We start from the raw sequence: 25,840 nt of genomic DNA on the forward strand, positions 1-25,840 counted from the left end.
ATCTCAACCCCAGCGAGACAACGGTGATGAAAATGGCGACTCTTCGAAACGGACACGGCATGAGACCGCCAGCCGCATTTTCAAATCCAATGAAACTTTTTGGAAACATGCTAGTCAAAGGCGGGAAATATTAATCCGTCCAGTCAGTGCTAAATACGGAATTAGGTCAATCGTTTTTACTATCGCGCACTGAACTCATTGAATAGCCAGTTCCATACTACTACAATGGGGCGAAATTGGTATAAATATAGTCATTGCGAAGGGTCACTGCATTGTGATTATTTGACATCAATTAAGTATTAAGAACTAGTGAATGATTGCATTATTGGTTCTCACGTAATCAAAGATTGACATGTCAATCAGTGACCATGACCTGGCCAACCATATCATTCAACATCCACACCGACTTCACGAGTTTCTTGAATAGCTTATACTTGCGAGTTGTTGATTTCTAATACGGGATAGTGCTTATTCGTTTTACAAGCTATTTAATTAGACATGTCTATCAATCAATCGCGAAGTGACCATGAGATATAAGTACCGGATTACTTTGCAGAGCAGCTAAAGAGTTGCTGGTGCTACAAGAAGATTAAGCGAACCAACATAGAGAGAGAGAGAGAGAGAGAGAGTCTTTATTTTCATCGAACCAAAATACATAACAAACGGCAGTGATGGTGGTACAGAAAATATGCGTGCACAGTATTCGGTATTAGATAGGAATGATCGATAAGACCATGAAGGTCATCTAGTCTGATCACACCAGCATCAAACAGGTACACTTGACTCAGAACAGTCTGGACGACTTCAGAGTTCAGAGACTTTATAGCTCCAGCTGGCGAGCATAATATTTTCATAATTGAACTGCATGGTGATTCAACGATACCGATGTCATAACATTGAATCAAATTAAACTCGAATTGCGACGACTCTACGTAGCATAAGCATATCTATCTTTAAGCCAGGTTGGGTGGTGACTAGCCTTCACCAAATCGTTTCGACTCGTAACACTCATTTCACCGCATTGCAATTCTTGCAGTGTCTTGAAGCGAGGAAGTTTTGAGAAAAATGATGATTGATAGGATGTTAGATAAGCCTTTCAGACCCCTTTTCATCTTTCTATTCTTGCGCAATCTTCTAATATCTTGTGAAATGCTATATAGGCATTGGAACGCCTAGCGTTCACTTAGTCATAATGTATCCTTGATTAGACCACGGAGACACGTCACCGCTGAATAACTTCACCCCACAATTTGGTTACGACTGCGCCTACGCTTCCCACCGCAGATTCAAATCAAGCCAAGTTCGCCATCGAGGTAGTCCTCGGTAGCAAAATGAATCACACGGACAGCGTACTATTCGGTAGCAAAATTGAATATATTACGCAAATGCCAGTCGATAAATCAGATAAAACGGACGTACTTTCGTCAGTAGAGATCAATTGCCAGCACAAAACTTCCGCTTGGACTTATTTCACCCATTTCATTCATCCAATACAGTACAAAGTTTCTAAATCAAACATCTTCGTCACCAACAATAGTGCGAAATAAATTGCGTAAAAAAGTACATATCACTAGGCAATGTTGAGATGTCGGGAAGCAATCATTTCACGCCACATCACGGAAACAAAAAAAGTACCATCACCAGCATTACGATATGCATTCGCGGCAATTCAGCAAGTGCATAGAAGATCGCATATGACCACAGTGAGTGCCGAACTAAGCTTCATACGCAGCAAAAGGCATATATGTAAATTGAATGGATGTTCGCGATTTAAACTTTTGCCAGCAACGCCACCACTTCTTGGTGACTTTTTTCGTCGTCGCCGTTGACTATGGGCAGACTTTGCGCGGATACCAGCCACGCCCTGGCTCGGTCGTATTCGCTTTTTTCGTAATGACACTGAAAAACATAGGTTAACATTTTCATCAGCTGAACTCGAAGCGTCGAGAAATTTCAATTCCGCTATAAGACAGCAGAGTGTGTAAATGCTTTTACGAAGTCTATTATAAATTATTATCAATTCAATTCAATCATTAGGAACTCAAGGACAGATAAGTTACGAATATGTTCATCTGGACCTTCCATGTAGGTTCATACATTATCATTACATAAGGTACAGCGAGCCCATCAGTTGCAGATGTTGCAATAGTTGCATATCAATATGTCAGATGTGGTCAAGTCGTTAAAGTTGATACTCAAGTAGAAGAGACAACGCCTTAAATTCCTACTTAATTACAAGTCGAAACTGGGTCAAAACTGCTTCAAGCGGAAGTAGAAAATGTACAGCCTGAAAATTATCGAGTAGATTAAAAAAGTGGATTCGATCGAGGGTGCATGTGCTTTTAGCAGTTGGTCAAAGGTGGGTACTTTTGAAGTAGCATCATATATCTCCGTGCAGGGTTGTAATGACTCGAGTCCGACTGGAATCACGATATTATGGTGACTCGACTTGACTCGAGTCAATTTTTCTATCGACTCGACTTGCACTAAAGTCATTGTGCAGGACTCGAGACTAGGACGGCCAAGACAGAGATTTCATTGTAACTTCGAAGAAAAGTAAAGTCACCACATTATTGTATTTTGTCTATCAGTCCTGATACTTGGAAAACAGGAACAGAACCTGTTAAGACTGAGGAAAATGACGATATTATGAATGCGAGCCATTCTATATCACTCGAGCAGAGTTGAAAAAAGTGGGTTGGACTGGATTGAACTCAAAACTGAACACAATGACTTGGACTCGGACTCGAGTCAAAACACTATGACTCGGTGGTGAATTGAAAATGACTCGATTTGACTCGAATCAAAACTATAAAAGTGAGATGGACTTGTGACTCGGAACCTTGTGACTTGGTTACAACCCTGTCTCCGCGTGGCTAACACAATACGACTAACGACACCACGAATAGGTGCAATCTTCAAATGTATACTTAATTACCGTGACACTGGGGCTATTTCACACGGTATTTATGGCAATCTCACTTACTAAAGCGAAGAAAACTTATCCCAAAACAACCCTCTACATCTCAAAACCCAAAATGTAAGTATGTTGTTTGGTCTACAAAACTGTTCAAGTAGAAGTGGAAGTAGTGTAAAAACATAAGCACAAATGTAAGGGGTGCAAGTAGGCAAAATGTGCTTCAGTACTCCGAAAAAGTAGTACTGACCACTAGGGTGGGGTGAAAATAACTTTTTGTTTTAAATCGAAAAAAGGGGGTTCTTAAATCCCGACAAATGACCTAAAACTTCAAGAAAAATTGATTTTAGGGGATTGGCCGCATTTTCCAGCCGGCAACCCCCCAATTTCTGCGTGCGAGGGGGTAAAATTGCCCATCTCAACAACCACTGGTCGTAAAATCATGATATATAGCTCAAAAGCTGCTAAAACATCATGCTTCCATCTGTCTTAAGAAGAAAGTTTTCTCTATTGTGAACACACAAGGTGTTACAGCCAAAAACACTAAATTTTTGAAACGGGTAAATGGTGGGAGTAACTATGTTACATGTTAGTGTGATTTATACAAGAACAGCTATATAAATCAATCTTTGTTGCTTCCAATAATGAGCGAGAGTGTGATATGTTTTTAAAAAAATTGAATTGTCTCCACCCAGCTCTACAATTTACTGTGGAGAAAGAAACTGATTCAGCACTTCCATTTTTAGACGTGTTGGTTGAGAGATCTGGAAAAATGTTTTTGACGTCAGTGTATAGAAAACCGACGTTCACTGGCCATTATATCCGTTGGGATTCTTTCTGCCCGAAGCGGCGAAAACTCAACCTAATATCAACTCTGGTTCAACGGGCCTTGCGCATCTGTTCGCCAGAAAAATTGCCACGTGAATTGGATGAGATCCATTCTATCCTATCAAAAAATGGCTATCCTGAGCATATATTGAAATGCTCCTTCGCAAGAGTGTTAAAACGTTCGGATCAACCTCCCAATTATGGACCAGAAAAATGCCCGGCATTTTTACATCTGCCTTGGCTAGGCAATGTGTACAATCGGTTTGAAAAGTTGATCAAATCGGCGGTGCACCGTTGATATTATAGTGTAAATGCGCATGTGGTGTATACAACCAAACCACTTCTGCCAAACTTCCGAAAGGATGTACTTCCTGCTTTAAATGCAAGTAACGTCGTCTACGAATTTAAGTGCCACTGTGATAGTAGGTATGTGGGACGTACATCACAAAGATTGTTTGAGCGGATAACGCAACACGTTCCCAAATTGATTCGCTCAAAAACTTGTGCAAATGACCGTACGGAGTTCGCACGACAATGTAAATCAGCCGCCAAAACTGACTGTTACGACGATTACCAAGCATACGCTTCGGCAATTGGCCAACATTCAAGTGAGAACCCTTCTTGTGCTCAAAACTATAATGACCAAATGTTTACTGTCATTGCGCGAGGCAGATCCTTGTTTCATTTGAAAGCCCTAGAATCAACAATCGTCCAATTAACCAAGCCTATTTTATGTAGACAAAAAGATTTTCTGTATAACTTACAAATTTCCCATTAGTGCGTTCTAATTCGTGTTTGTTATTGTTTAGTTTCAAATTGATATGTTACTAGTACCGTACACTTCAAGTTTGTTATTGTTGCCATTGTTACATTGCGGACTTCATGGTATGTAATTTCTGATTGTTGCGTCATACTTCGCCTTTCTGGTTTTGCTTTTCATTCTGTTTAAATCCCTTCAGTGTGTCGTTAACTCTTCAAAAGAGGCACCCGAAAAGTCTTGAGTTGAATAAATATTTTACTACAATTGATGTTGTATTGAAAGCTATCTTCAAGTTCTGTACCACGAACCACCTTTTTAAATCAATCTCATTATGTAAAAGCTCAATGGCAAATGCTGTTACTCCATCTATTTTTAGAACAGGCCCGCTGGCGATGCATCTGGTCCTTGCGGGCTAGCTGGGGCCTGTGGTGACCACTGACCACTACATTATTACTTCAAGCACGGGTAACCCTATCAGTTGGAGATGTTACATATCAAGATGCATGAAACCTTTTGCGGGTCACTTTTTCATCTACTGCAGGATGTACCACGTTTAGGATTTCGAACAAATATAAAAAGCCCCACCTTGGCGATGTACAGTTGGTTTGCTTTATAAAACCCACGGTTGATTTCTTCCGCCTTTTCGAAATATTTCAGTGCATCTTCAACGGTGGATTGCGGCGGCGTGGCGAATAAGGTAGCCGCCAGCTTCCGCTCGACCCACGACAACATGTATACACCTTCGGAGAGTAAATGATGATTAAAGAACGTAGATTATTGCGAAAAAGATGTCAGATATAAAATAGACACGCACCGTAACACCATCTTCCCATCATAAAGTGCAGCGTCGCGTCGCTCGGACTCAGTTCGAGCGCTCTCAGTATGTGGTCCTTCAATTTGAAGCCATTGGTTATTTTTTCCTTTGTAGGCAGGTAGTCTGTCATGGTGCCCAACGCGACCGCATGCCTGTTAATAGAATTTTAGTGACTCAATGACGGTGACGTCCTAACCAAATAAAAGCCACAGTGAGCTGTCAATGGCTGCGCGAGAACAGGTCACTACCTTCGAATCACAAGTCATATTGAGCCATTTCACATTTTGATTTGAATCGAATCAAGACGCTCGATTTTTGGAGGTGACTCGAGTCCAGTTTAGTCGCATTTTTGAAGTACGGGGCCTGATTCAAGTCTTGCATTTTGCAAGATGATTGAAGGTAAAGATTGAGTCGCTATTTATTCTGAACCGATCAACGAATGCATGCAAAGAGAAGAGCGTTGTATCACTCAAACGTAGAGCTGCCAAACATTATAGGTAACAGCATAGTATAGTTTCAGTCTAAAATTATAATTCAGAATATAGGATAGAATACGAAACCTTGGAAAGATGAAACCAACGCATGCTCACCATTTATGAACGTCAGCAGACGGTTCGTAGATTTTCAAGGCACCTTCGGTGTATCGCAGGCTGGCAAGAGCGTGAGTCTTCTTCTCTTCGACGAGCTCTCTCATTTCGTGTATGGAGATGTGAGACCTGCCCAGTCGCCAGAGGAATTCCCAATCGTCTTTGTACTGAAAACAGTAGCGGCAACTAAAAGTGGCCGGTAACTTCAACAATACTTTTACTGTTTCAGATTACTCGAGCACTCCGAAGAAGTTTAATATTTCATTACTGCCACCGTCTCATAATCAAAGACGTGGACTTACATTTGAATGAGCCTTGAACCACACAACTACTAAGCTATAATGCTGGTTACGGATGGTTAACGGCATAAACCATGCGCAGTTACGTGATTCCTTACATTAATCTCATTGTCTTGTAACATCCGCATCGCATTTTCCTTGTCCTCGTCAGGACCGGCATAGAGTTCATCGATTTTTCCGTAAAAGAGACGCTTCTTTTCTTCATTAGATATCGCCTTCTGTATCCCGTTCGCTCCAGATTCCTGGACGGGAGACATTTGCCTGGAAAAACATAGCAATTATGGTGATACGAATCATTGCATTTGTGATGGAGTCCCGCCAGATTAACGTACTAGCAATGGGCAGAGGTTATTGAAGTAGTTAGTATTGCTACTCAAATGGAAGCAGAATTAACACAGTACATCTTTACTCAATTACATGAATATCCGACATTTAATTAAGTAAGTAGTTTCAAAGAGAAGTTGAAATAAATTCAATTTTAGAAAATTTATTCAGTTACCCTGACACAGGGGTTCGTTCGTCCAGTTGGCATGACAATTTCACTCATGAAATCGATGCAAGCTTATCCCCTAAAACAAATTTAACTTTACAAAATTCAAAGTGTGAAAGTGTATTTGCCGAAAAACTGTTACGTACGTAGAATTGGAAGTCTAATCAAAATCATGGAAGAAAATTTGGTCATCCTCTCTTTGTAGGGATTCATACCGCTTTAGGTAGGTCGCAGTATAGGCTTGCAAAGATTTTGAACAGTATTAATGAATAGAAGCTTGGGACACATCAACTTTCACACTATTAGAAATGGCTCATTATAGAACATTCCAAGCATCATATTCTACTTTGTTTCCTTGCCTTTACTTCAATATCCACATTTCAACCGAATCAGAGCAAACTTTTACATTGCTTGTAGCTAGCTACCGTAGCTCAGCGGTTTGATCTGAGGTTAGTTACTTAGAAGCCGACTCGTGCACACCATAACATCACAAACATCAATTACCATGGACCGTTATCATCCTCGTCATCGCTACAAGCAGTTTTGAAGCTCCACACCGACAAAGCTCCTCTTGACTTCCTTAAAACGAGTTTCAAGTTCATCGCACAATGGGAAAAGCCCTCCAGTTTGAAAATCGGGTAAACCTACCTATCCGACGGGATCGCTGCGATATCTTTCCTCAGACCGTCAAGATTGTCGTGTAGTGTTTTATTAAGCTCATCAATTTGCTTTTTCAGTTCCTTGATCTGATCAGTTAAATCCTCAATTTCACGACTCCTTGAGTTTTTGCCTCTGCAACAATACAAGTTATCGCTGAAAAAGAGATCTATAGCCTACATATTATAGCTACAATGCAAGCAACCCAACGATTCAGTTCCTAATTCAACCTTTATTAAATCTTTAAAAACTATCCTACCTCTTTCGTAATAAGCTTATAGCAAATGCAGTGAGATTGCCACCGACAAATATAGCGATTCCAATCCCAATATTCACGGCCGTGTTGTCCGAAAGTGACATTTTCGCAAGTCAAATCGTCGGCAATTATACTGGATCGAGCATTTCAATGGCTGATAAGCTGAATAGCCTAAAACTGAAAACACCAACTTTAATCAATTATCGCCTGAATAATCCGTGGTCATAAAACGATCACTTGCAATTCAAACCTTCGTTTTTTCATTGTGTAGAGGTGCAAGGCAACTGATATATACTGCTACTACAGCAAAGAATAGTGTCTATCACCAAACTTACGGTAGGAAATATAATTATTTAAATTGATATAAAAATCCATAGAGCGTGCCTTCGCCGTCCACATCATTGAACCATCGTTCACAAATCAAATCCACACATTTATCTTCGAATTCAACCAACTTCCACTCTTTCTTACATGTATCAAGAATAATAGAAAATTGCAGTATACTCATAACTAAAACATTTCCCACTCATGATGCGGCATTAAAATGAAAAATGTGATATCAGCAATGAACGATACTCAACTTTCTCTTGCTATGGGTAGCAATTTGCACCATTCAATCCTGTGGTTCTCAAACTTTTTTGGACACGCCTCCCTTTATGACGGTGAAAAATTTCGAGCCGCCCTCTTATCGTCATATCACAAAACGCAACGAGAATGCTGGCAATCCCAACGGACAGTTTGATGGCATGGGAGGTTATGACTGTTGATGGGAAAGTTCTCAAATATGAAAATTCGGACTATACACACAACAATAACTATGAATTCGAGGTAAATCGCGCCGAGCGCAAAATTTTTTCAAGTTGATCGCTGCTTTACGCCTTCCTTCTGATGCTTTCATGCCCCTGAAGGGGGGCGCGGCCCTCAGTTTGAGAACCACTGATTTAATCCATTGCAATGAGCACAGGCCCTGAAGACTCCGTAAGTGATAGCCCAAACTGATAGCAATAATTGATAGTTGGGATACCACCACTATAACAACAGAAACGGATTGACGGCACAAGACCTGTCCTATTTCTCCACACTCACAGCAAAATCAATAAATATAAACAGGTCTAATCCGGAACACCACATACACTTCATTCAATGCTTTAAACCATCCTATTGCACCCACCCTTGACCAAATTTTCTCATTTACCCGAGAATACATACAGCCCCATGACTACCGCCAGCATGGCGATTACCAAGATCACAACATAACTGTCAATAGATCCAGCCTTTTGATTATGTTCGACATTACTAGACATACCGGCCGCCGACAAAGTCTCAACTTTGGGCGTTTTGACGTCCGCGAAACATTCTCGCATTATTACATTGTCCTCTTCGACTGAAATTCCCATGAAATCACGAAATCTATCGATGCAATGAGAGATCGGTTCATCCCGAGTTACATACTCGGTAAACTGGACCCCAGAGACCTCAGTCGTGTCTTCGGCAAGAACTCTCATTGGAAGTTGGTGAAAGGAGGAGTGCTCCACTTCATCCAATCCTTCATTTAATACGAGACATCTTTGCTGTATCGATCTGATCGCATCGGACTTAAGTGCTTCTTGTGCTGCTTTTACAGTAGTTCCCGGACACACAAAAGCCTGAGCTATTATATTCCCTTCGACCTTCACTTGAAACGAGCCTTCCGCTCTATTTTCGGAGATGTTGGAGTCCCTAGCGTCTGATGATGGAAGATATAATTCACATTCATAAGTTTTCGCGGCTTGCTGTTTAGGTTGTTTCTTGGCTTTGGACGACCGCCCAGAGGCCCTGTCCAAAGTCTGAGAGCCAGGCCGGTCTTCACCATCTATAATAACACGGGCTTGAGATATCCGATTACATAATCGATAGAAAGCACTGAAATCCATCGTCTTACATGATCTGGCATTACATTGGCCAACATCCAAAGTAGTTTGTAACCTACTCCAGGCAACATCCTGATTCAATTTTTTTAAATCAATATTGGGGCCCACGTCTTTAAAATCTAATGCATCGAACTGCCTGATGCTCACAGCTTGAGCGTTATTTTGATTGAAGTGGACAAGAGTCCATAATGTGCTGTTACTTTCCGGTGTAAACCCCCAGCATTTATCCAAAACTGTTGACAGCACCTTATAGGTGCGTGATGCAAGGGCGCGGAGCTTGTTCGCAACATTCTTTGCGTCAGATTGTTTGGCACATACGAACACCCCCGTAATCGACACGCCGCCAGGGAGATTCAGTGCGATTTGGCTGGCGTATGCAGAAAACCATGCGTCATCAATATTATTAACGCCAAGCGCATTTTCAATACTGTTGTCTTGTTCTGGACATTCAATATATCTTGCAATGTAGTCTTTGTCTGCTCCAGATCTATTTCCTATAATTATCCCAGCGGATAAAGTCTTGGAGATTGTCAAATTTTGTATGTAACTTTCATTTGCTGCGCTATGAATTATCTGTTTTACCATCCTTATGCAATACCAAGTACCAAAACTACTAATACGGTGATAAATTGTGTGGCACTATAATCGAGCTCTGAAACGAAGTCGGTTCAACGATCACTATTACAATTTCTAATCGCAAAACATCGTAAATCTTATTATATTCAAGTCAAAGATATATAAAAGAATTGCAATTATAAAACCAGGGTTGGATCTCTAAAACTTGAGATAAGGGCATTACTGGATAGTCTCAACTCAGACTGTGTCTCTCACTGAGATTTGTACGCATTAATAAAGTATATTGATTCGAACGATACAATATACACAATCGTGACCATAAACGAAAAAGACATGGGTGGGTTGGGTTGTACATCTAGTCAACTAATTTGCCCACAACCGTGGATAAAAACATTGCGTAAGATATGCATGAAAGCCTATCGTACCATGGTGTTGTCAACAACTAATTTTCAGTTGAGAAAAAAATAACACTCTCAGACATTAACAATTGTCACAGTACATATTCACTATTCAGACACAGCATTTAGTGGCATAAAAGTCACTGGATGCAAAAATTACGAATATTGCGGTAGTCATTGAATAATTCAGTCAAGGAAATTGATATTGTGATACTAGTAATGAACTTATTTCAGCCATTTCAACAGAGTGAAGTTTCTCAGGTGGTACAACAAACAGTTCATGCAAGGTTATCACAAAATCTGGATGATATCTGAAGATCTGTTTCTATATGACCTTATTTTTTCGCAATAGGGTCAATTGTCAGACTTTGTATTGTAGGCCTACACTTAAAATGACAGTATCTTACTACTCACGCTCGACATAATCATCCGATGCTAATAATTCATGGTTAAACTAGATTGGCACCATTGATAGAGAGTTATGCTAGATAGAAAGTTGGGCTCGTGCCAACTACTATTGCAATGAAGACACTACAAACGCCACAGTTGGATCATATCACACATCTGCCCTAGAACCAAGCAACGGTATATCTTTTATAGCAGTTCTGAAACATAAATACTCGCCAACCACAACCATTAAAACTATACACACAATTTGTATAAGCCACCACGTGACACTAGTGGGAAAATAACCTGTATAGATCCAACAGGCGATAAAATGAAAAACGTGTAATGTGCACGTGTAGTCCAGGCATTGTTTCGCCCTTTGTACAATATACCATAATGATAGAGCTCCAAATAGAGAGTTCAGAATATGAGTAAACATAGTGATTTGATAATCTCTCGACCGGAAATGCACTGATTGCCAGTCAAATATATACCGCAAGTGTGGATGGTAGCCAGCCATGGCTAGGAACATCGCAGTCAACAAGCCCAAGGTCAGGTAATATATCGATTGCATGGCGGCGATTTGTGCAATGATTAGTCTCGGATCCCATATGAAGCGCCGGAAGCGACCTGTTGGTCTTGATTGTTCTTTTCTTTCAGTGCTCAACGGCTTGTAGACGTGAAGACCAAAACATTTGCCTACATTGGCAAGACCAGAACGGAGATTCTGCATCAGATTATCTTCTTCACTGAATCACAGTGACGATTGTCTTTCGAGATAGCAGGCCAAGTTAAGTTATCAAGTAATATGTCGATATGAGCGAAGACTGCAAGATGAAAAATAGACTATAATGAACTCTGCGGTCAGAGATTGATATTTCAGTTGATAGCACAAAATTGAAGAACTGCATCTGTTCAATAGTGACGCAAAGGCCCTCCCTAGTTCCAGACTTCCAGGACATGGTGTTCAGGATAAGTAGGCCCAAAATGTCAGAAAATTTTCAATACCTTGAATCTAAATAATGGATGCAATAGATCATAATAAATAACCATAATTCTCGAAGTGACATTGTGTTGAGCAGTATCCGCCAATAAACTTTTATCAATTCCAACTATTGGCACTATAGCAGGATAAAATAACCGATTTATTGTTTGACGAGTTAACTGAGACTACAGTGATTATTTTCAATTATAAGTAGAGTTCCACTTATTCAATAAATCTTTCAATAAATCTTTCAATCTCATCTCATCTCATCAACTCTCAGTTATGAGAGAATCAAGGTAAATGCCCATTGCCCATACTCTGGATATATATAACTGGAAAAATCAGATAAGAAAACAAATATCGCTCCATCAAATATGCCGGACCTGATGTGTGGAACAGTATCCCGCCGGCCATCCGACAGTCGACGAGTATGTCCACATTCAAGTCGAAATACAAGCAATTACTACTAAATAAATACAGTCCATCCTCAAGATTACCGGACCACGACTGACCTATCGATCTCGCTTCCAATGACATGCCGCCCTATTTCTTGTCGCTTTCTTTTTCTATACTGTATTCTTTACTTTCATTCAGTGTGCATGCCTCCTCTTTACTACGCCTAGGCCAAGGTGGGTGTCCGATTCCATTGACAAATCCAAGTCGCTTCGACATCTTCCTGTCTATTCATTGTATCGCATTTTTTGTGGTGTATTGAACTGATAAAATTGCTAATAAACCAATGATGATGATGATGATATATACTATACTTGCGGTTCTAGTGCGTAGTTCCACATACCTAATTTATTTCATATTGCGCGACATATATTAATTTATATTTAATTTACGGCACGCTCAAGGTAAAAAAATACCCAGCATCGACTGATCATATGACTGAAAAAATACCATTTTTTCCACTGAGTTATTGCGACAGCAGAACAGATGAATGACAGCAGAAACGAAACAACTGGGTGGATATAAATTGGTGTTATCAGCAATATCGACGATATCAGCGATGTCAGAGTTGCCAGAATATAATAATAATAATATTCGGCGGCAGACATAGGGTAGTCGGGATGTGTAATCGTGATCGATCACGAATATTACCCAAATTATCGTAATTGTATTCTATTTTGTTTGTCGCATGTAATCGATTGCTGTTGTAGAGTTCTAAACATGCCACTTCATTTTCATCGCTTGTCGTTTTTAATATGTTATCTTTTGTTCCATTCACTGCAGTGTCAAATTATAGATAACTAAGGTAAACCGTAGATGCGACACTCGCGAGCATCACGTAACGTCACGCTCCAATTATACTCTACGGCACTGTTGTTGTTTTGCTTGGCGCTTATGCAGCAGGAGGCAGATTTCAGCATTAGGATGGTAATATCTATCTATGGGGTATGTTTAGCGAGTAGCTGCTCCGTATGGTTACTAACCAAGGTTGTTGGATCCATGCTACACAATCTGTACTAGGAAAACGAGCAATCGAATACAACTTTGAAGCCATTAAATACGGCTGCCCGAAGTGTGTTTCTTGTTTCTCTATAGATAGAAGTTCCGAGGTGTCGTATTTGAAGTAATTATACTACTAATGACGTGTTGGTATAATATCAATCAGAATAAGAAACCGCAGTTCAGTTGACGCGGGCTCGGCCCCTTCAAATTCTGTAGATACCGTTATGCCGCTTAGCATGGAATCGCGCCTTGTAGTAATAGGAATTATTGTTACTTGACAGAGGATAAATTCTTTGAATCTACTTGTAACCGTTGTGACTTGGCCGATGAAGGTGCATTTGATTGAAAGTCACTGCTCACTGACCATGTTATCTGCTGTATAATGTCCAATGACATAGAGGACAATGATGGCAAAGAAGCAAGTGGTTGCTGGATATGAAATTTATACAAGGGTCACTATCATACCACCTACCAGCTATCTTCATTCAAGAAGTCAGTAATGGAATCACGCTATCCGAATACGACAACCGAAAGATTGATGGATTTTGGTACGAATTTCAGTCAAAGCTGGTGATCCCACCAAGCATTTTATGCATGGGACTATTTCTATGAAAATTTATCAAGGACCAAGTTTCTTCTCGACAAAATGAAACTAAATGACGATGCTGAGTCCAGTCGAAGAGGATGAAAGTAAAGGTTGTGAAATTTGTGTGACATAAGACCTACGTAACATCATTGATGATCCCTCTATTATTGCACAGCTTTGCCAAAGAGACTCTGTGAATGCCTGCATGATGGAGTGACTAGCGTAACTCCACAGTCAGATATCCAAATCACCGCTGGAATTTATCTCAGAAGCACAAAACTCCATAAAATCAGTGCAATGTCAATTTCATCGTTTAAGCTGTCAGTGAAATGATTTTTCACATTTGACATAATTTAACTGGATGATTTGTTACCGTAAGGCGGCTTCTATTTGTCACATTTTTGACACCCAGTATTTTCAAAACATGCAGTTCAACCAGCGGGATTCGCAGCCCATCTGCTTTCAGATGTAGGAGCACCTCTACGTACCAGATTGTCACCTACCCTCATTAAGCATTGAATTCTACAAGATAATAGTTACACACAAATATTTTCACTCTCATACTACAAGATCCTTGTCAACGGGCAAATCTATAGTTATCTGCATCTAATAGTAACCTGGCTCAAAATCTATTGTCCACTCAGGGTCTCTCATTTGTAATTTACTGTCACAACATATATCCGTGAACAGTCGTTATGATGGATGTAGAAAATCTTCATCTTGTCGTCATATCATTACTGTTAACCTACTTAACCCTTACATTATTCTAATCATATATGTTTACGACTAGTTATACAATCAGATGAGACAGTGTACAACATGTTTGATGTGGGTGTGATCCGACAAGTTGAATGCGAAGGTCTCATCACTCATTCCTATCCTAGTTTTGCGCATGTGTAGGCTATATCTTCCATGTCATTATTGATGCTGCCTTATTTGTTATGTATTTCGGTTTGATGGAAATATAGACACTCCCTTACTCTGTGACTTATGACCATCGATTCGGTTCTCTAATCCTTGTTAGGCTCTCCCAGGTGAGACAAATTTGGTAAAATCGCATTTTATTGCTTCCTTCTTCATGATGATATAGAAAATAAATCACGAAATATGGCACATAAAAACAGAAACACGTGGACTGTTGGTTATGTCACAGTCAGATATATTTTGGCAGATTCCAACAGGTGGATAGTGACGAAATACTTCTACTTTTTCAAAGTACTTAAGTAACCTACTTGCAAGACTTACTGGCATGGTTGTGATATTTGACTACTTCTAAACTCAGCCTTATTGGAAATCGCTACTTTTACTGCAAGCGTTTGAGATGAAATTAACATCATTTCTACTTCAGTATCCGGTTTGTTTGCCTCCAAAATATGAATATTTGGCCAAGCCTTCCTCTTCATAAATGAAATGAAGGAGCCACGTGGTTGGAAATTGCAATGCAGATTTTACAATTTCCAAACCGCGGTGTTCTCCTCCGAGGGGGCCACGTGTGTTGTTGAAAGTGCCCATGCAATGTACTGAGGACTTTTGCTCACAACGCACCAAATTTTCCTCCTTAAAGTTTCTTTTTCTTTGACTGGACTCATTAGCTTCATTGTGCCGAGCAAAACGTTTGATAAATTTGATCCTTGATAAACTTTCATAAAAATAGTCCCATGCGTGAAATGCTTCTGCGTTATCACCTGCTTCGACTGAAATTCACATCGACTGCCATCAATCTTCTGCTTGCCGCGTTAGGACAGCGTGATTCCATTACAGACTTATTGAATGAAGATAGATGGTAGGCAGTAGTATTGTGGCCATTCTGAGCAATGCACTAGGTTCCAGAGTCTTATCACCAGTTGCCAATTGCTTCCTTGTCGTCACTCTCCTGTCCTCCATATCATTGTACATTATTCAGCAGATCTTGAATAAGATCAGCAGTGAGTAGTCTCAATCAAATCTGCCTGTCTAGGCCAAGTCGCAACAGTTGCAATTAGATTCAAACAAATAATCGTCTGTCAAGTAATTAAATTCCTATTGTTATTAGATACGGCGTGATTCCATGTTAAGCAACATACCGGCATCTACAGAATTTGAAGGGATCGAGACCGCGTCAGCTGAAAAAAATTAATGCGAATAGATTATTACACGTCCGAGTCATCACTTTCAATGCGACACCTTACACGAAGGAACTTCAATCTTGAGATACTGGAAATCCGCTTCGGGCAGCCGTATTCATTGACTTTAAAATTGTATTCGATTACTCGTTTTCCTAGCACAGATTGTGTAGCATGGATCCAATAAGCTCGGTTAGTAACCATACGGAGCAGCTACTCGCTAAACATACCCCATGGATAGATATTACCATCCTAATGCTGAAATCTGCCTCCTGCTGCGTAAGCGCCAAGCAAAACAACAACAGTGCCGTAGAGTATAATTGGAGCGTGACGTTACGTGATGCTCGCGAGTGTCGCATCTACGGTTTACCTTAGTTATCTATAGTCAAATGCACAACGTTCTAGGCCAGGGGCGGGCAACTTCTCCAGTCTACGGGCCGGATATAGGAAAATTAAGTACTTGGCGGGCCGGATTGCTGAATCGATAGATTTTACACCCATTTATTCAATTATACAAGGAATAAATCGATCGTATTTAAAGAATGTATTTTAACGACAGCAATGTCATTTAAAGCGATTTCTCGCTGATAATGGCGATGACAATGTGGAGTTGAGAACTGCATTGTCATACAGCAGTAGTTATCAAACTTTTTAAACACGCCCCCTTTTTGACAGTGAACCCCCCCCCCTCGTTATAATGATATCACAAAATATTTAAGAGATAAATCAGAATGCTAGCCATCCCAACGGATAGTTTGATAGCATTAAAGCTTATGACTACTGATGAGAGAGTTCTCAAATATGAAATTCGTTCAGTAGACAGAGTAATCACCATAAGCTGTAGGTAAATCGCGCCGAGCGCGAAATTTTTTTTAGTTAACTGTGACTTCGCGCCACCTTCAGATAGGCTACTTTCCCGTCTCCCAGCTTGAGAACCGCTGTCATACATGTACCGCCATGTCTGCTTCTCTCTGATCAATCAACACAAGGTGCAATCCTAAATTATGATTTTAAGACGTTCGATAAGCCCGGTACATCAAATTTACTAGGTGGCGAGATAGCGTAGTTGCATAATCCCCAGCTACAAAACCAATGTGTACATTGTGTAGTGGGTTCGAGTCCGACTCCAGAATTCCTAACTATAAGTGTTGGAGCTTTATTCAGGCTCCTTCTTGCCATCTCATCGGCATAATTGTAAAGCTGTATCTCACAAAAGCCTGGACGTGTGCCGTGCTACCAGCAGTTGGCCGTTACGGAATGAAAAATAAGAAATATCGGCCTGGTGTAAATGACCATTGTGGACGACCAACAAGTAGTATAGTAGATCGGTCGCATGACGCCATTGGTTCTTATGGGCCCGCTGGTGATGTGCCTGGAAACTCGTGTTGGTGATGGTACCCTTTTGACCCCCCTTCCGCTCGTGATGTGCCATGTGTTCTTATGGGATCTCTGGTGATGGTACCCTTTCGGGTATAGGCTGCTCGGTGATGTGCCATGAAAACTCGTGTTGGGTGTACCTTCAGACCACCTTCAACCACCTATCGCTCATGTATTTTCACGGTTCGGTCTCTGGTGATGTGCCATTGTTTCTTACGGGATCTCTGGATACGCACCCAAACACAGGCTCCTCAGGCCTCTGTGACGGCACCCTTTCAGGTATAGGCTGTATGCGATGATGTGTCTGATAACGTTACGGGTATAGGGATCTCTGTGGTGAAGTGGTGTTGAATATCAAGTATAGTAAACAGCGACTCCATTACTTAACCCCCCCCCCCCCTATTATATATGACCGATTCGAGTTAATCCCAACGTTTGCGGTGAATGCGACTTCGATATATCGTTATTCTTATGGGCGCGGCGATGATTCGTACTTTCGTTGATAGAATGCTAGCGGCATGTCGTACTTTCACCAAAAAGGGTGTGAAATAGTTTGCTAAATCTAGGAATCAGTCGCTTGGTAATTAGTTTACCACGGAGCCGGCGTAGACGGTGACTCGAATACCAACAATAGCCGCGTTCACAAACTAACACTCCAAAAAGGTGTGAAATATTCTCTACAAGCGCTCACAAGATAACACATAAGAATAGCCATCTCTCGTGGTTTGATGTTACAAAGGTAGGAATTACGCACAAGTAATATTTTGATAATTAGTTTGCCACAGAGCCGGCGTAGACGTCGATTCGAATATCAACAATAGCCGCGTTCACAAACCAACACTTCAAAAAACGTGTGAAATAGGTTACAAATCCCACGATCGCTCACAAGATAACACCAAAGACATAGCCATTTCTCGCGTCTTGTCATTACATACATCCCAATCGCTACAGTGTAATATGTCGGTGGTTGTTACTATCAAGTAATAAGTAATGAATAACAGTACCAGCGCAGACCGTGATTCGAAAACCAACAATTTGACACTTGCACGCGATCGCTATATGTTTTGACACTTTGGAACAGTCGTTGACTTTGCGTGATAAGAATCATGCGAATATTCAAGCAATGCATCAATTTGACAACTTGAAATGAAACTTGCTACACAGCTCAAGTTGATTCGTATCTGAATGTGTTAATTCGGTACAATTCTAATTAATTTGAGAAATCTTTTTAACGTGATCTTTTGATTCGACCGTAACCTGAATATTACTGACGCCGACTTTCAGTCACATTGAATTATTCACACATTCGCGCCGCTGTTTTCACACCTATAGAATCAATACCAACTATAACTCTACAAGAATCAAGAATCACAAGTATGTGCATTATACAGTTATTGTCTTTGTCAACTTGAAATCCAACTCTTAATACAAACACGCGGCTTATCACTTGTCAACTCTATCATGAAAATCCTCGAACCTGTATTATTAAGAATGTTATAGTACGGCGTCGGAATCCGTTCGCGGGATGTACTAAAGGTAAATTCAGATAATCCAAAATGAAATATTAGGACTTTGACATAATCTGAATTGAAATAGATTGACAAACATAACTACCAACTTTCACCCAGTCACATTTCGAAATTATACGCATATTGATTTGAAACAAGTAATGAAATATTACAACTATATTCGCAATCGGACTTTCCGTTTGGCAAAGATAGTTTCAGAAATACTATCACTATGACATCTCAACATTTTAACATCTTGCCATACACAAAAGAGTAAAATACAAAAACCTTGTCAAGTCAATCCGTTTGTAGATGTACTAAAGGTAAATCCAGATAATCCAAAATGAAATATTTGGACTTTGACATAGTCTGAATTGAAATAGATTGACAAACATGACTAACAACTTTCAACCCAGTCATATTTAGAGATTATACGCACATTGATTCGAAACAAGTAATGAAACATTACAACTCTATTCGCGACCTGTCTTTACGTTTGTCAAAGAGAGTTTCAGAAATATTATCACTATGACATCTCAACATTTTAACATCTTGCCATCAACAAAAGAGTAAAATACAAAAACCTTGTCAAGTCAATCCGTTTGTAACTCACCGAACCAAAGCAAAAAGTGTCCATACGAAAAGTAGACAAGACTATCCAAGTAATCACTACAACCCACAAACATATCAAGTTCGGTTTTAGGCATATACCACCAACTCGTCTTTTTTTGTTCAACTGTAAAAGTCGTTACTATGCCGCAAGACAAAGAAATTACTATGCGGTATATTTTGTAAGACAAAAGTAATTACTTCTCGGTGTCGGCGACTTGAGATTAACATAATATATTTGAGTATACGACATTTGAAAGTATGACCATCGTAGTTTCTTACAATCGAACGCAGGTGTTATATCGAAAATTATCGTGATGTAAACATAAGGATTGTCACATCGATTTAACATATGAGATTTTGTAATGGTCTATCATGACTTGATTATTAAATTATTCGCGTTAATTAGACCCGGCGTTGTGGTAAAGGTTATTATGACAGCAACAAACTTTTCAGTACCGTTGTTATTAACATATTGAGTTGTAAAACTATGCGTGTCTGAAATGTTCTTGAATGGAAAATTATTCCGCCTTGGTACATATCACCCTGCGTATCGCGGATATCAGAAAATATTTTACAAATGTAATTGTCTCCACTAACCAAGACTAAAGATGAAACAACAATTTCCTTTGTTAAACAATAACCGGTACAATACTTTATCATCGTAATCAGCAGTGAGAATTGAAACACTTTCGCACATTATCCGGTGTCAAGATATCACACTAGGTGAATTGACATACCGCCGATTGATTAATGCCTAATCCATTCGCGCCATTTCACATACTTTGATCATTACAAAAGTAAATTGGAATATGTTTGCTAGATGCATTCAATTCAGTTAGAAATGTCTGGTACACAACAATCGTAATATCAAGGAAGTACTTGCTACGCTGTAATTCACTTAACGTGTTTTGTATTGTTGTTCATTTGTAGTATTGATTGTTTTTGAACCCCCAAATAATAATTCCCGACATGAAACCAAACCGCAGAAAGTCGTTACCATCACAACGAAACAATTTGTACGATGTTTGCCAAATGTATCCTATAGTTAGGTGTACTAGAATTATTTGTCTAACACATACACCGACAATGCAACCGAAATTTTTTCCGTTATCATTCGCTAAAGTAAATGTCATCACAATACTCATCAAGCTGTCATCTGTAAATCAATATTACATCCAACTTGTAACTGTATCGTTTAACTACCGGGTTGCATCAGTTTGCTATTTTTGTCATTTAGTGACTGCGGAACATACCAAACGATACACATTCACTTACGAAATACTGTGTTGATCGTAATTTCCATCATCGTAATAATCGAAGTACATTTGTTTCGAGTTCATAACAACCGACTACTTCTCTATGACATGACGAATTTTTGAAAAGTTATGCTTAGAAGATTGGTGCATCTCGCGAAAAATAATATACCACTCATATTGATACTGTTACTCCATTGACCGGTATTTTCAAACGAGTCGATTTTCAACCGAGCAAAATTTATTACTTGAGTTGTCCCGCTTACTATATTTAAATGTAAACTCACCCGTCTTTCAACAACAAACAATGATAAAAAGTACACAAGCAAACACAACAAGTTTTACTTTTGTTGGAAACTAATTATTATTCCACACATCTCATTTCATACTAAGTGTATATGAAAGATATTCACGGCACACGAAAATATTCGATATTCCATGCTACGAACATACGCAATGATTGGTGACGCTTTCGCACTATTTCGATTTAGTGTAGCAAAAACAACAACAACAATTTTCACTCTCTTGACTTATGAAAACAACAGACGAACCTTCATTCAACATTTTGTTTTTGTCAACTAGTTACTTTTTCAAGAGACCCCCCACAACTCTTACAAAAGTACGAAAGATATTTACACAAAGTAATCAACTTTACTCGATATTCTCACATTGCGAAACTAAAGAATGGTTGGTTTGACTCTACAAACTGTTTCGTTACCTCAAGAACTTTATTGTCTGAATGGTTGTTCATGTGTCTTAAGAACCAAATAGTTCAACACAGCACTAGTACCGACAGTAACATCAGAGTTGTTTACACAAAAGTTTGTATGTGCGCAGTATGCGAATACCACGTGTAAGTCCAGCGCAATTGCAGTATCCAGCCGAGATTAGTTAACACCAATTTATGACAACGGAGCCACGTAAACTTTCGTGAATGTAAGGCATACTCACTTCTCGAGATTCTGTCAATGTCATAGCAATAAACCAGCTACTCCAACAACAGAGTACATACGTTTTCTAGTAACGACTCTCGAATCTTACACACAGATCAATCTACTTTGCTAACGAAAAGTGCTGGAGCATCACATGATTATCCTCACAGCAACCAGTAGATGGAGCTGTATTAAAATGTTCCTAACCCTCTGCACACCAGTGACAAATTGTTTTGTGAATCGAGTTGTTGTTCCGCGTCAAGTCTCCATGTTGAAGCGTACATTAACCAGCGCAATCCAATTAAAACCATGAATCTATTTTCATTTCCTCACAAACTGTCACATACAGAAAAATAAATTTTATTCCACCAAAACATACTTGTAACCAATCGCTTTCATTAAACACACAACACCATAAAAGTATTTACTTTCTACAACATAGACATTCCGATGTAGTCAAGAAATATTTTTATTAATCAAAATCATCGACTTCTGTTTACGGCGTTAGTGTGTGCATGTCATACATGTGGGGTCCGTATTAAAATGGACACGACACGACTGAATGTAAGGAGATAGAAGTCTATCGCATAGATTTACATGTGGTCTTCGCTACGGTTTCAAAAAACTAATCATCTCTTTTGCATTGATCGAGACCGAACAAGTTAGTTAATGGCCATGATTGTGTTTGTCATATGCGAATGATAGGGTTACTGTCAAATCTACATACAACAACCTTCTGACACTCATAATAGCAATTTCATTCTCTTCCTTCGTAATTGTAGACTCACGACAAGTATATTGTACAACTCGACAGCTACGTTTAACAAGACCAACGACACTGAACCCACGACGTTTACCTACGTACAATTACCACTTTCACTTGGCAGTCCATCGTTTACCTGACTAAACATATTATTTTCCTTTGGAGATCTGACGTCTACCCAGAGTAAGAAACCATTTTCATTGGGAAATCTATTTTTTTTCCCTGGGTAACAAACCTTTTTCACTTGGAAATATATTTTTTCTCTGGGTAACAAACCTTTTTCACTTGGAAATATATTTTTTCTCTGGGTAACAAACCTTTTTCACTTGGAAATATATTTTTTCTTTGAGCAACAAACCTTTTTCACTTGGAAATATATTTTTATCCTACAGCAACAAACCATTTTCACTTGGTAGTCCACCGTTTACCTGAGTAAAAATATCATTTTCCTTTGGAGATCTGGCGTTTACCCACACTAACAAACCATTTTCACTTGGAAAAATACTTTTACCTAGAGTAACTAATCATTTTCTTTTGGAAATATATTTTCTCCCTGGGTAACAAATCCTTTTCGCTTGGAAAACTGTCATTCACCTGAGTACCAATACCGTTTTCACTTGGAAATCTATCTTTTCCCTAGGTAATAATACCATTTTCGTTTTGAAAACTGACACACACACCGGACAATTTGATATTTTTGTATATTGTTACAACAGACGGTGACAAAATATACACCAACAACGACTCCATACATTTGTGTAATTAAATATTCAGTTGCTCTGATGCATCCCATCAAAATCATTGGTTACTCACATACAATAACAATGTGCTGTTGTACATCGACATGTATGTTTTCGGAATTGGTGAATAAAGGGGTTTCCGATATGTCCGTGATGTCCGGGTTCGTGCTTTGGATTTTCCAGAGTCAAAATATCTGAATAAAACACCTCCTCGACTTTGGTAACTGGTTGATACACGGATAATGGTGTTCGGAAAACGGATGAATTTATGTTCCCCATCGCGCTGACAACATCGGGTTACTTGTGAGTTTCCTCGGGTCTGTTTGCTATATTGTGTCTTTACTGGTCAATACATATCGCTCCAGTCAGCTGAAACCGGATCAATAATATGAGAAAGTGTGGGGGCCGGATCCGGATATTCACTCATGACCCTACGACCGATATTCGAGTAAACATGTTACAGACCGTGTTTTGTCTCCATGAAAAATACCAATGCATACACCATCACATCAAGTACGTCACGATTGTTCACAAGTATTCGCGTAAACGAGGTGTACATACAATGTGTCGGTGTACAAACATCATGGGACAAAAATTCACGTTCTCAAGTCTCATCATGCGCCGACTCTGTACATTCAATGTGGGCATAGATGACACACGACATGATACAATGGACAGTGCATTATGCATACCGATATATTCTCAGTCAAATATGCGAACCATACACAACCATATACCCTGATTTTCGCTGAATATCTACAACACCAACAAATCTGTACATTTCTTTTCCCTCGACCTCGACGATAGAGTTGTCATCCCAATGTACCAATCGAGTGTATGGTTCATCAGGTGTAAAATCCAAATCAAATGTCACCAAGGTATCGTTTTTCATTTTCAATATTTCCACCGCTGCATCTTGTCTGTGTCGTAAAACCACGGTGTGGGGCCAGAGGAATCTATGGAACGTTACGCGTAGTCCCATAATTACTCGTGGATATTGCCAGGTAACGACAACGTTTTCTCAGTGGTCTGCGTGGGTGCACCGTTTCAATACGTAGCTGGATCAACTAGACCAAAAGTTTCCAACCGCGTTTTATAAAGACATGTAGAATTACGAGACAGCACCCTCTTGCGGAGTGGTTAACACGAAATCAGTCTTCAACCCGCAGAGACACACCTTGGATTACATTATCAAATCGTAATCGAGATTCACACACACACAGAGTCCCCGTTTACGATTGCAATCCGGAGTCACTGCTCACGATGTTTAGCTGGAGTCGTTATGTGGGAGTAGCGACATCCGACATACTCATCGCGTGAAAAATTGATAACGATGGTGATCGCCAAATACATTAAACCAGGTGAAACACTGCGGTCTCAGCAAAAAAAAGTTCACAGGTTATGACCAACAATACGTGGGGATTGAGCGAGTTACGCAAACCGATTATGTCGAGGTCTGGATCACGATGCAAGTCTACCTGAGAATCCAAACAATCTTGCAAAATCAAGGTGTGAACCCGTGAAATGATTGTACTCGTGTGAGATTCATTTTTCACAAGTTGGGTGGAGGCGGTTGATACTAAGATCGTTTTACGTCAAAATATGGCTGCTTGTCTGTCCCCAAGTCATCTATGCCCACATTGAATGTACAGAGTCGGCGCATGATGAGACTTGAGAACGTGAATTTTTGTCCCATGATGTTTGTACACCGACACATTGTATGTACACCTCGTTTACGCGAATACTTGTGAACAATCGTGACGTACTTGATGTGATGGTGTATGCATTGGTATTTTTCATGGAGACAAAACACGGTCTGTAACATGTTTACTCGAATATCGGTCGTAGGGTCATGAGTGAATATCCGGATCCGGCCCCCACACTTTCTCATATTATTGATCCGGTTTCAGCTGACTGGAGCGATATGTATTGACCAGTAAAGACACAATATAGCAAACAGACCCGAGGAAACTCACAAGTAACCCGATGTTGTCAGCGCGATGGGGAACATAAATTCATCCGTTTTCCGAACACCATTATCCGTGTATCAACCAGTTACCAAAGTCGAGGAGGTGTTTTATTCAGATATTTTGACTCTGGAAAATCCAAAGCACGAACCCGGACATCACGGACATATCGGAAACCCCTTTATTCACCAATTCCGAAAACATACATGTCGATGTACAACAGCACATTGTTATTGTATGTGAGTAACCAATGATTTTGATGGGATGCATCAGAGCAACTGAATATTTAATTACACAAATGTATGGAGTCGTTGTTGGTGTATATTTTGTCACCGTCTGTTGTAACAATATACAAAAATATCAAATTGTCCGGTGTGTGTGTCAGTTTTCAAAACGAAAAGGGTATTATTACCTAGGGAAAAGATAGATTTCCAAGTGAAAACGGTATTGGTACTCAGGTGAATGACAGTTTTCCAAGCGAAAAGGATTTGTTACCCAGGGAGAAAATATATTTCCAAAAGAAAATGATTAGTTACTCTAGGTAAAAGTATTTTTCCAAGTGAAAATGGTTTGTTAGTGTGGGTAAACGCCAGATCTCCAAAGGAAAATGATATTTTTACTCAGGTAAACGGTGGACTACCAAGTGAAAATGGTTTGTTGCTGTAGGATAAAAATATATTT

The 25,840-nt window shown here is 39.7% G+C and overlaps 3 protein-coding genes across 3 annotated transcripts; all 3 read right to left on the minus strand.

Annotated features, from left to right (window-relative positions):
• Positions 1-1,355: 1,355 nt before the first annotated feature.
• On the minus strand, positions 1,356-7,753 carry LOC145451171 (regulator of microtubule dynamics protein 3-like). The gene is made up of 8 exons (XM_080329669.1): positions 7,612-7,753; positions 7,344-7,487; positions 7,200-7,274; positions 6,304-6,466; positions 5,910-6,073; positions 5,320-5,471; positions 5,091-5,245; positions 1,356-1,899 (listed from the first exon to the last, which is right to left on the minus strand). Exons 1-8 carry the CDS (start codon positions 7,710-7,712, stop codon positions 1,771-1,773), a joined length of 1,083 nt encoding a protein of 360 aa, XP_080185795.1. The 5' UTR covers positions 7,713-7,753; the 3' UTR covers positions 1,356-1,770.
• A 32-nt stretch (positions 7,754-7,785) lies between these two features.
• LOC145451169 (protein odr-4 homolog) lies at positions 7,786-10,104 on the minus strand. Its single transcript, XM_080329667.1, has one exon. The coding sequence runs from the start codon at positions 10,101-10,103 to the stop codon at positions 8,796-8,798; it is 1,308 nt and encodes a 435-aa protein (XP_080185793.1). The 5' UTR covers position 10,104; the 3' UTR covers positions 7,786-8,795.
• Positions 10,105-10,169: 65 nt separating this feature from the next.
• On the minus strand, positions 10,170-12,099 carry LOC145451177 (protein SYS1 homolog). The gene has a single exon (XM_080329678.1). It carries the CDS (start codon positions 11,610-11,612, stop codon positions 11,049-11,051), a length of 564 nt encoding a protein of 187 aa, XP_080185804.1. The 5' UTR covers positions 11,613-12,099; the 3' UTR covers positions 10,170-11,048.
• Between the last annotated feature and the right edge of the window lie 13,741 nt (positions 12,100-25,840).

This window comes from Botryllus schlosseri, chromosome 11, assembly GCF_051294905.1.
Source record: "Botryllus schlosseri isolate E-star chromosome 11, Bs_hap1, whole genome shotgun sequence".
NCBI lineage: Eukaryota > Metazoa > Chordata > Ascidiacea > Stolidobranchia > Styelidae > Botryllus > Botryllus schlosseri.

Coding starts and splice junctions, on each gene's coding strand:
- LOC145451171 (XM_080329669.1), bottom strand. CDS start 7,712: ATGTCACTTTCGGACAACACGGCCGTGAATATTGGGATTGGAATCGCT. Junction 7,488..7,611: donor ATAAGCTTATTACGAAAGAG/GTAGGATAGTTT, acceptor GTATTGTTGCAG/AGGCAAAAACTCAAGGAGTC. Junction 6,074..6,303: donor TACAAGACAATGAGATTAAT/GTAAGGAATCAC, acceptor TACTGTTTTCAG/TACAAAGACGATTGGGAATT.
- LOC145451169 (XM_080329667.1), bottom strand. CDS start 10,103: ATGGTAAAACAGATAATTCATAGCGCAGCAAATGAAAGTTACATACAA.
- LOC145451177 (XM_080329678.1), bottom strand. CDS start 11,612: ATGCAGAATCTCCGTTCTGGTCTTGCCAATGTAGGCAAATGTTTTGGT.